Genomic DNA, 12,295 nt, shown 5'->3' with positions numbered 1-12,295 from the left:
TGAGCGGGAGTAAGCCCTAAGGTCAGTCAAACACGCCCCACCATTCAATATAATCACACTGATCTTTGCTGGCCTCAATTTTGCTTCTGTGCCAGTTCCTCAATTCCTCAGCCTTTCAGATATTTATCTATCTGTGAAATACAGGTAATGATCTGGACAGCAACTCGTTTTGTTTCCTTGTTCATGAGTCCCACTGGTGATAATGATGGTCAAATTAAACATGAAGTGCCAAAGTGTTTGTTTCAGTGCCATATTACTGTATATAACAGGCCACTTGCCACTGAGTTATTAAACTTTGGTCTAAAGTTTTAGTGAATTGATTATTTTTTCAGTACAATGTTTTCATCAAAACATTGGAGTTTAAAAAAAAAATTATACTTAATGAATTAAGATTGGAAGTGGAAAATGTATCAAAGGAGCTTTCTCAAGCACTTCCATCTCTGCAGCTAGCAGAATTTGTAGTTTACCATTTTTTAGCTCTGAATTGATTCTGATTCTTTTACAGATGTATAAAGGAGATATTATAATTGATAATAAAAGAGGTAGTTACATCCTTTTCTTTATTTATCTGTGCCTTAGGTTCCTGTTAAAGAAGTTGTTGCAGCACCAGAGCTTCTGTGATGGCGCAGACCTGACAGGGAGTGCTGGCACCATACTTGCCCCTACCATGTACAGTGTACCCACAGGAAGCAGCCAAGTGGCAGGAGTTTCAAGCCTTCCCACAACACCAGTCGCCAGCACTTCAGCTGGAGAGGAGGCTTTGGGGAAAAAGTCAAAGAAAGACAAGAGGGACAAAGGAAAAGATAATGGCAAAGACGATGGCAAGTATTTGGGTAAACTCGATGCACTGCAGGAGTGATCAGTGTACTTGTTCAATGCACAATGGTGCCATAAGGTCAGTGTTAAAATGCTTGACTTGTGTTTGATGTTACAGTGCTGATGCAGTTATTAACTTCCATCAGAGCATTGGTATCACCATGGGTTGCCTAACTAGCATATCGTTTATTAACTCGAGTGACTGTTTTTTGTCAGTACACCTTGCTATGTTAAAGGTGGAACAAATTTGAAGAGGTTCTGATACAGGGTTACTTAATGTCCCTATAATGTTAACTCTGATTTTTCTCTCTCCACAGATGCTGCCTGACCTGATGAGTATCTCCATTATTAGCTGTTTTTATTCGAGGAGGGAAATATTAACAGATGCAGGGCGGCATGTCCAAGACTAGAGGTTAGGCTGATCTACGCAGATGAGGGAAATGAGATTTGGAAAGTGATGATTAAAAGTAAAGGGCGGGTGTCAGTTAAGTGTTGCTTTAAATCTGTAGAAATCATGGATATATTTGCTGAACTAGTCTGATAAAACTTCACTATTTCCCAGTTTTATGGTGTTAGAATGATTATCAGCGTCAATAGAGAAACATTGGAGGAAATACATTCAGTATTCCCACTACTTGAGTGCAGAGACCCCAGTTATCTCCATTTCCTTCCTCCAGTGAACTTGCTGACTACTTGTTTCTTGAATTTTACCAATCCCTGATACCTGTATGTATCCAAGATCTCGGGTAATTTTTTTTATATAAATGAGGCAGGATACAGATGGAGTCCAAGTCCTACATTATGAAAACTGATCCTTTGACCATTTGGCACCTATTTTATACAAACATCATTGTCTTCTCCACATTTCCACAAAATTAACCTCCCAGATTCAACCACTTCCTACATACCAAGAGCCATTCAAAGTGGCCTATTAACCTGCCAATCACTGTGGGATGTGAGAGGGAAAGGAATTATCCAGGAAAAACTGATGTTCACGGCAATGATGTGCAGGCTGCACACAAACAGCATTAGGATTGAAGCCAGGTCATTGGAACTGTGATGCAGCAGCTTTACCAGTGGTGCACTGGATATCAAGGCCACGGTGTACCAGCCACGGGAATATTTGAGAGAGCTTTACTCTGTGTCCTCACCAAGATGAACTGGCTAAAATGCATTTATGGAGCAACGTATAGAGTGCTTTACTTAAATTGTGTGCACCCTATCTGACCTGACCTGGGAGAGTTTGTTGAGTAGAGGGAACTCTGTCCTGTGCAATGCAGGTCAGGCGTAATGCAGGAGTGTTTTGTAGGACAGTTTGGAGAGAGCTTGACTTTGTATCAAACCTAAGCTGTATCTGTCCTGGAAGAGTTTGATGGAATAGTGCAGGAGTTCTGGAGTGCTGACACCATCAGAAAATGAATACCAGCTCTCCATCAAGAAAATATTTATCAATGTTTGTCTCTTGTCGCAGACTAAATCAATTTTGTTTAAAGTAGGTATTGTGGTTTTTACTTCCAGAGAACTTCTCAGCAGTGTTTGGATTAACAAAGGGGTTAAACTGTACAACTATAACATTTTGTTAATATAAACTTGATAGAATATTTTGAATTTATGTAAATATGCATTTGTTATTAAATTTTGTCTGTTTGAACCAAACTGTGAGACTTAAATCTTTGCTTATCTCAGGTTAGAACAGTAAGTTCCTGCATTGGCAAGAATATAAAAGCTGTACTCTAGTTTGATTTTAAAATATACATTTTAATATATAATATGCAATAGTTTCTCTCGAAGTAACAGTTAACATTTATTTTTAAATAAATGTATTGTATATTGCTGCTATTTATTCCTGTATTCATCTGTTCAATAAATTCATGTGGCATTTGAAGCAAAATAAAACACATCTGGTGTGGTAATGTTTTGCAAATTTGTGAAGGGCATGCATAGACTTCTATAGATAAAGGAAAGCTAAGAAGTTTAAGAAATCTGAGGGTTTATTTTATTATCACAGAAACACTTGAGATGCATCTGAAATTTCTTGTGGAGGCAATAATCAACAGATGTATCAAAAACAGCTTCAGCTCCTCACATGTGAAAGGGGTATTGCTTCCCCTATCTCAGCTGTTACTTCTAGATAACAAATCTGGGAATATCTTTTTTGAAATTCAACCAGTTGCTTGATTATTGAGTCAAATTCTCCAAGTCCACACAGTCCATCGTTTGTTGTCAAGATGAAGGTACCAGAGCTCAAGGAATGTCATAGTTGTGAGAGCATCAGCTGAGAAAATTTCTGAAAGTACAAATGGGCCTGGAGATCCTCATAATAATGCTGCGTCTTTCTGCACAGATTCACAACGGTTCTGACACCAAACCAGACCAACATGTTGATTTTCCAGCAGCTGAAAAATGCCCGATAATGTTGGTCTAATTTAAATATCTTCTCCAGCGTAAACTACTCCTCTCCACACTTAAGATGACAGCTACAGCGCGTGGCGTGATGTGAGATATTCATCCACATCTTGTGCATTAACAATTTTTCAGAATATTAAGAGATCACTCAATCTTTCAAGCTTGTTCCACCATTCTATTACATCACAGGTTAATCTGTAACTTGAAGGTCTGTAATAATGGGAAATAGTGTTCCTCGATGATAAGTGCTGGTACTATGTTCATTGTTCAGAAGTTGTTGTGGTTTTGACATTGCAAGTACAGTTTTGAAAGTTGTAAATGATGTCAAAGTATGGTTAACAAAGGTGAATTCTGACAAGATACAGGAAGTTTTATAGAATGGGGTGTTATTGACAAAGGAACAAAATAGACAAATGCAACAGAGTTTAAAATAGATAGGAAAGAATGAGAGGCTGCCTGCTAGGTCTAAAGCAGACTAAAGTCATTAAACGCAGGCTAAGGCTACAGGGAAAAAAAGGCAAGCCAAAGATCATATTTGTACAGATCCCTGCTGATCTACACATATTCGTCAGAGGTCAAAATTGAAGAGTAATATTAAAGCTGTAAAGGCCATATTCAGACTACATGTATTTATTTTTAATTATTTAGAGATACAGCACAGAACAGGCCCTTCCAGCCCAGCGAGCCGAACCATCCAGCAACTTAACTATTTAATAGGGCAATACTGCAAAAAATTAACCTATTAACCATTATGTCTTTGGAATATGGGAGGAAAGTGGAGCACCCGGAGGCAGCATCAGAACTGAATTCCAGTGCCCTGAGCTGTAATAGCGTTGTGCTAATTGTTATGCTACCTTGGCACCCCACCATGGTAGGGATAAGTACAGCCCGGCCCACTGCTACAGATAACTTTTATTAGTGTGATATCATCATTACGGTTGCATCCAAGGGGAAAGATGGAAGAGGCTGAGGGATTTTATGGAGGGGATCCAGGGAGGGTTAGCTAACTGCATGTAGAATTGGCCCAGTTGTAGGAAGCAGAATATGGTAGCAGGTTCTTTTTCAGACTCAAGATCTGTGATCTATAGTGTTCCATGGTGCCCGTTGTTTGGCACTTAGGTGAGAATGTACAAGCATAAGTAAGTTTGCAGATGACATTAAAGTATGTGGTAATGTATAAAGTAAAGATGGTTATCAGAAATTAAATAGTTATCTTGATTAGCTGGGTAAGTGGGCCAAGGAATGGCAAATAATGTTCAATATAGTTGAATGTGAGGTGTAGCTTTTTTGGAAATTTAAACTATTGTAGAATATGTAGATAAAGTTGAGGCCCTAGTGAATGCATTCAGTCTTTTTCCCAGAACTGGGGAATTGAGAACTGGAGGGCATAGGTTTATGGTGAGAGGAGAAAGATCTAATAGGAGCCTTGGGCGTGGCAACTTCACACAAATCACGAGGGAATGAGTAAGGAAGGAAGTTATTCTGAAGACCGTGATTGGAAGAGTTCTGTATACAGCTAGGTAGATCTATTATCCCCACCGTGTTGCTTCTGTGGTCCATGTACTGGCAACAATTCTAACCTTTGAACTCTACTCAGACTTCCAGCCGGGTCTGGGTGTCGATTTTAACCACCTCTGCCACCTTCATTAGGGATAATGCCTAGGCGTGTCTAGTCCAGTGGTATATATATACTCAATTCCTGTTGTCTGACCCTCCTAATTGGTTAGTCCTCTCTGAGGTGAGAGAGGTATCATACACCCATACTAGGCAGATTTTCCTCCTAATTTAACCCTTTCATATCTAGTATCATTCCAGTAAATTGCTACTGTACACTATCCAAGGTCAATATACCCTTCCTAAAGTGCTGTGTCAACAAACAGGAATCAATTCTGATTGTGAGGATGGATAAGTGAAAACTTTCCCTCAATGGAGAGCTGTCTGTAGTTGAGGGGATATGGAGAGGGATTTTTTTCATGCACAAGCATTTGGAATGTGGAACACAATGCCAGGGAGTGGTGGAAGCAGTGACTCTCATAATATTTAAGAAGAATCTGGGTGAGCAGGAATCGTCAATGCAAAGGGCCAAATGCTGATAATTGGGATTGGTGTATATGGGTACATGAGGGTCAGCATGGATATGGTCTGCTTCCTTGCTGTATGCCTCTATGACTAGTTGCTCCATAATTGATTGCAGACTTTTTATATAGTGCATATCAGATCTACAGGCTGTGATCTGTGCCTCACTGCCTGAAGTTGCTCACAGCGCAGGGTTTGATGGGACCATGTTACTTGCATAGACAAGACCTCTGTGTACTACCTCCCTCATCCATATGGCTGCTCTTTCTTTGCTGACGGACTGCTTTAAAATTTGTTTCACTCTTCCCAGGGATGATTGCAGCAAAGTTTTAGTAGATGGGACCCTCTCACACAGCTCCTGACAGCCACCCCATAGTTGGGAACCACACTGTTTTAGTAGGTAACAGATCTGGCCAATAGAGTGTTTCTTTGTGGAGAGTCCAGCTGGGTGTTAGTGCTAAACTGAATACATGGTTAACACACCAGAAGCCTAAAATCCAATTGTTGAAAATCATATTTTACCTGAACAGTGCCAACTCATCACGTTCACCTCCATCAACTCAGGCAATCCTGATGTGGCATCCAGCTGTTACATTAAGTCGTAACAATGCTCAGCGACACTGTAAGCTATTCTCAATGTGCTTGTTCCTTTCAGAGAAGGAAATGATGCCCTGCTTTCTTTGTTTTTTTTTAAGGTCTTGTTCTGAGCAGCAAAGGAGATGCATTCATATCATGCACCTGATATGTACAGCATGGTAAAAATGCTAATGTGCAATTGATTCCAGGTCTGAAAAAAGTATCAGAGAGGAAGTGAGTTGTTGAGAAAAGCAATGACAGTGGCTCTGCCAGTCCCTCTAGACCCTTGTGTAAAGCTGATTTTTCCAATTGTGCTTTGAGGACTAACCTCACAGATTAAGGGAGGTTAGGATTCTTATTTGTTCTTTGTAATTCCAAGAGATACATTAGTTGGCAGGATAATTGATTTTGCTGCAGCAACTTTATGGAATCAATGATTAGTTGACAGTTTGGAGCGGCTGGATGGTTAGTGTGAGAAACTATAAACTACCAATGCTGTACCTGCCACGGCCCCGTTTCAAGCATAGGTGCAAGAAGATTTGTTCCATATTTAATTTATGCCATAGTCAGCCATAGTTAAATTGCCTCCTCTGTCACGTTTAAGACAGAAGGTTGTGGATTCAAACCTGAATGTATTAGCCAGACTGGCAATCCCAGAGGGGTAATAAGGGACCAACGTCTCTTTCTGAATGTGACGTACAACCTGAGGCTCAGTCTGTCCTTTGGAGTGGCTGATGAGACCTATAGTCCATTCTGTGCTGTTTGGGACAACACTTACCGACGGACAGGATCACAATAACAAAGTTATCTGACCAGTAAACCATCACAGTCTGTGCAGGCTCTTCATCAACACACATCATTTTGCTTTCATCTTTCTGATCACACATTTTCAAGCATGACTCTCTCACTCTATCCTCCACACTACAGTGTAGAATCCAGAGAAAGGCTCTGTCCTAATGTGCACTGTCTAGGAACTATTAGAAGGTCTCCAGTGGGGCTGTCTGAGGTTGCTGTGTGTCAATATTTGTTTGAGAGTGTAATTTGGATTCTCTGGTACACAGGAAGCTTTCCTCTGTGTCAGACTTTACTGTATCTTGCCTGGATGGCAGATGAAACCATGTGGAGAGCCTGTAATGTTGAAACTGAATACCTGAAAATTGAAAAGTTTGTCTGTACTAGTTTGTCAAATCGTAATGAAATTTAATCCTAAATTTCTAGAAATGAATACATGCAATTTGTCAACCTCGCCTGCAATGTCTTTGCAGTACATTAGTTTAGGAGTGGTACCAAGGTTAGCAGAACTGCAGTCTTGCAGTTAAAGTGACCCAGGCTTGATCCAGATATCCGGCACTGTCTGTGTAGAGTTTGCACACTCTCCCTATGACTGCGTGTTTGCTTTTGGACCTTGGTTTTCTTCTTCATCCCACAAATGTACTGATTAGTAGATTAATTGTGCCCTTGTGTGTAGGTGAGGGGTCGAATCTCAGGGAGGCTAATGGGGAACGAGTGAGAGTATAAAGTGGGATTGGTGTAAATAGGTGTTTTACGATCAAGTGCTTGTCTTTGTGCTGTGTGACTCTATAAACAGTAAACTATAACCATGAGTTTCTAGTTCCAAGGGCCAGGCTGTGTCGTCCTGCATGAATATCAGAGCTACTACACACTGTCATCAGCTACCTGCTGTATGGAGAGCTTCTGAGTGATGAGTGATCTCTTCCTGATGATCGGCTGCTTTAGCAGAGGAAGGTGCACCAGGCATACCACTTTCTAAGTGGAAGTTAGATGATACGTTAATTCCGAGGAAAGAGCTGGATTAGCAGGAACTGATGAGCCCTTGCCATCGACTGATGAAACCTGTGCTGTGTAGGTGAACTGTCTAAATTAGTTACTTTGGCTTCAGTTTCTGTAGGCTCTGAAGGAAACAAATTCAGCCAAGGTTCCTCTGCCTGACTGCTGCCCAGCAACTCTTCCTGCCCGTACTTGCTGGTCAGTATGTGGCTGACTAGATACTCGATCACACCCTTAGTGCTCCCCAGGATACCACTCCTCGGGTATCAGGAGTGGTATCTGAACTAGTTCACACAACTCTGGTGTTTTTCCATTCCATATGCAAGGATACTTTGGATCTCTGAGTGCCTACAGGAAAAATGCAGAGGAGAAATCTGGTTTTATCCCTCTCAGAACCAGCGTCACACAATTTTCAATGATGGAGCTGTGGCAGTCTGTATTGTGGTCATGGGAGGATTCTGTGCCTGCAGTGTCTGGTGGAAAGTGTGCTGACTGGCCACATTATGGCTTGAAATTAGAACATCAATGCCTTTGAGCAGAAAATCCGACAAAAGGTAGTGGATTTGGCAACGCCCTCCCAACCATTGAGCACATCTACATGAAACATCGCTGTAGAAAAGCAGCATCCATCATCTAAGATCCTCACCAATCAAGGCATGCTCTTTTCTCGCTGCTGCCTCGGAACTCAAGTAACACACACAAAATGCTGGAGGAACATTTCGGCCCGAAATGTCGACTGTACTCTTTTCCATAGATGCAGCCTGGCCTGCTGAGTTCCTTCAGCATTTTGTGTGTGTTGCTTGGATTTCCAGCATCTGCAGATCTTCTCTTGTTGCCTCAGGACTCCAATGATTTCACTTTAAGCACTCTTTATCTTGTTATTTCCTATTCATTATTTATCACTATTTATTTATATTTGCATTTGCAGTTTGTTGTTCATTGATCCTGTTTAGAGTCACTGTACCATAGATTTGCCAAGTATGCCCACAGGAAGAAGAATCTCAGGGTTGTATGTGGTGACATGTATGTACTCTGATAATAAATTTTACTTTGAACTTTGAACAATGAAATGCTTATGCTCACTGGGTGAGCAGATAGCTTGGTCACCAGTTACCACGGTCCAATCAGGCACCATTATATGATGCACATCTTAGCCTCATTGAACTGATGGATTGAATTATTGATTGGACACTAAACTCAGCTGGTTTGAATGTTGGATAATTACAGACTGATTAGGCTTTTGTGAAGGGAATGTGAGGTTTTGTAGCACTTGAGGGTATACCAGTATGAAGCACCCTGGCCAGCTGCCAAATCAAAGCTCGTAGAAATTGAAAGGCCAAGATAAAGTGGACATGGAGAAGATGTTTCGAGCAGTGGGAGAGTCTAGGATCAGAGGCAGAGTCTCAGAAGGATGTCCTTTTAGAACAGACATGAGGAGAAATTTCTTTGGCCAAAGGGTGGTGAATCCATGAAACTAATTGCCAGAGGCAGCTATGATTTAGCATATGTATCTACCCCTCTAATTCTTGAATATATAGGATGATTTGGCCTCGACGGTCTTCTGTAGAAAGATTTCCATAGTTTTATAATCCTCTGGGTGAAGGAATTACTCCTGATCTCCACTCAAAACTGGGATTGTCATATCCTGAGATTGTGATCCCAGGTTCTATGCTCTAAGTTCTAAGCTCTCCAGCTCTCAGGAACATCCTCCTTGTATCTCTTCTGTGTTTTTCTGTGTAACCTTCTCTCATCCCTCTAAACCCCAGTAAATATTGGCCTAATTACTCCAATTTCTCCTCATACATCAGTACTGTCATCTTAGTCTACCTTTGTTTAACTCCGTGAGTGGCAAGAACATCCTTCCTCAGATAAGAAAAGCAAATGATATGTTAGCTTTCAATGTAAGAGGATATGAATACAGGTGCAGCCATGTAAGGCTTGAATGAGATGCCATCTCCAATTCAGACAATTGCAGACAGAATTGGAGATGGCATCTCATTCAAGCCTTACATGGCTGCACCTGTATTCATATCCTCTTACATTGAAAGCTAACATATCATTTGCTTTTCAGACTGCCAAGTTCAATATTCCCCTTCATATTATGAAGCTATCATTGCACCTTCCCTTTACCCTGTGCCCCCACCCAAGAAAAAGACCTATTTATTTATATTCTTTCCTATCAACTGATTGCCAATCCTTGTCAGTGTAATATTCCCAATCCGATGTGCTTTAATTTTAGGTGCCAGTAGATCAATATCAAGCTGCCTTATGAAGCTCTGGCTATACCACTCCCCTGGTTCACCCTGACCTATTGTACAAATTATGTCCCCAAATTCCTTTAATGCTTTCCATGTGGTTTTTAAATGCAAGTCTAGCAACAGATTCTACCATTTCCCACCACACTAATTCCATGATTGGCTGATTACGTATTTGCATTAACGGGACAGGTGTACCTAATAAAGTGGCCACTAACTGTATATTGAAGAGTCAATGGGTTGTGCTGGATTTCTTTCACCCAAGGAAGTAGAATAACCAGTGAGCATTCTTGGCCCACAGCATCTGGACCAGGTCAAGTTATTGATGATGTTAACATCTGGAACTTGAAGCCCCCGGGCATCACCATCATTGATAAAGATGGATGTGTACTCCAGCCCACTTCCTGAAGTCAATGACCAGCTCTTTTGTCTTTCTAACATTGAGGGAAGGAGTGAGTCAGTGGGAGCAGCCTGGGGAAGGCAGATGTATGAGGATTGGATGGTACTCAGAGAATTAGGGAATGGAGTGTCAGGGGTGGGAGTGATGCAGGACTGAGGCAGGTCATGATGTGTGGTGTATGGTGGAGAGGGGCAGGGTGGACACTGGAGATAGAACATGGCAGTGTTTGTTCAGTGATAGCTCATGAAACAGCAGGGGTAGTGGTGGCTAGATGACAGAGGAGTAGGGTGATCTGTGAGGTGGGTGTGAGAGAGTTGAAGGAGAGAAGGGAGGGAGATGGAAGAATGGGATAATGAAATTGGATAGTTGTGGGACAGAGAGGTAGAGGGTTGGGTGAAAGCTGATGAGAGAATTGTGGGGGTAGGGAAATGGGAGAGTTGTGGAATGGAGGGGTCGGAAGCTGGGTGAATGGGATGTGGATGGTAGGATAGAGTGTTGTGTGAACAGGATGGGAGAGATGTGGGATGATAGGGGAGAGGATTGTGTGAATGGGGTGGATAAGTTGGGGGGCGGTTTCGGGAGATGGGTGAATCAGGTGGGAGAGTTGTGTGGGGTATAGGGAAATGGGTGAACTGAAGGGTGGGTTTGGGAGATGGGAGAGGGGATGTGAGAGGTATAGGACAAAGGAGCTGGGGATGAGTAAATTGTGGGAGGGAGGGTTAGGGAGATGGTTGAACAGGATGAGGGAGTTGTGGGGTATAGAGTAGGGGGTATGTGAACTGGCAGAGGGAGTGGAGGTCAGTTACTGTGGAGGAAGGAGGGCAAATTGGTGGGCAGAGAGTGGTGTTGATGGGAGGAGGAGATCAGACAAGGGCACATGGGTAAGGAGCTTATGTGATTCTCCCTGTGCATAGGCTTTCAATGGTTCTTTGCTTGACAAGAGGACATGAGTTGAGAGTTAAAGGGCAAAAGTTCGGGGGTAACATGAGGTGGAACTTCTTTACTCAGAGAGTGGTAGCTGTGTGGAACGAGCTTCCAGCAGAAGTGGTTGAGGCAGGTTTGATATTGGCATTTAAAGTTAAATTGGATAGCTATATGGACAGGAAAGGAATGGAGGGTTATGGGCTGAGTGCAGGTCGGTGGGACTAGGTGAGAATAAGAGTTCGGCATGGACTAGAAGGGCTGAGATGGCCTGCTTCCGTGCTGTAATTGTTATATAGTTATATGACCAGGAAGTACTCCCAAAAAAATGTTTCTCAATTGGATAATAATCATTGTCATTTGACTACAGCTTCACTGCAATTAAACTTAAACTGGAGCCATGTTTCCCAGCAGCCTTTGTTACCTCAGCTGCCATCTCCACAGCAACTGATTACCTCAGCACAACAAAGCAGCCTGATCTCAACATTGTCCTTGGCCAGGATGAGCTCAGGCTTTGACTGTGGGCCCTCTTCAGGAAAGTGTAACATTAATGTTAATGAGTGAAAAGGTCTAACCTTATGACCACCTTTTATTAAACTTCGTTCCTTATTTGTTTCTGATTAGCTCCTCAGCTGTCCCTCAGCTCACTGTCTGTCAGCACTGAAGATTTTTGCCAGTCACAGGCGGTTCTGTCCACGTTCTCACAGGGACGTGATTTTGTTTCTTTGGTAGGCACCCAGGGGGCCTGGTTATATAGTGTTTCCACTTGAAGATAGTACCAACCAGTGTGCTGATAAAGGAAACCATGGTCAGTGGGGTAAGTGGCAATATATCCATGAGCTCCAGTAGCAGCCAGTGAAACTGCTAAGTAGATCCAGTGGATTCATCTGCAGCATCATTCACAGCCTCATCTCCCTCATGCTCTTCTGCCCAGGAGAACCCACATTCCACAGGCAAGAACTTCCTAGATTGCAGGTTGTGAAACAGTGTTTCAATCTATGGTGAGGATATATGTGGCTCCCTCTCCCTCCCCCCCTCCACCGAGTACACAAATGTG

The 12,295-nt window shown here is 42.2% G+C and overlaps 1 protein-coding gene across 2 annotated transcripts in view; it reads left to right on the top strand.

Moving 5' to 3' along the window:
* tbrg1 (transforming growth factor beta regulator 1) overlaps nt 1-2,707 on the top strand; it is a 49,449-nt gene extending 46,742 nt beyond the window's left edge. For both annotated transcript variants that reach the window (XM_063070797.1, XM_063070796.1), the window contains exons 9-10: nt 580-821; nt 1,134-2,707. In XM_063070797.1, the coding sequence (XP_062926867.1) occupies nt 580-821; nt 1,134-1,144 (253 nt within the window). In that variant the 3' untranslated portion in view covers nt 1,145-2,707. The remainder of the gene's footprint in view (nt 1-579; nt 822-1,133) is intronic.
* The last annotated feature ends 9,588 nt before the right edge of the window (nt 2,708-12,295 follow it).

The sequence above is a fragment of the Mobula hypostoma genome, chromosome 18 (assembly GCF_963921235.1).
Source record: "Mobula hypostoma chromosome 18, sMobHyp1.1, whole genome shotgun sequence".
NCBI classification, from domain to species: Eukaryota; Metazoa; Chordata; class Chondrichthyes; order Myliobatiformes; family Myliobatidae; genus Mobula; species Mobula hypostoma.
Note: the sequence above shows the minus strand (reverse complement) of the source record. Positions and strands in the feature narration are given on the sequence as shown.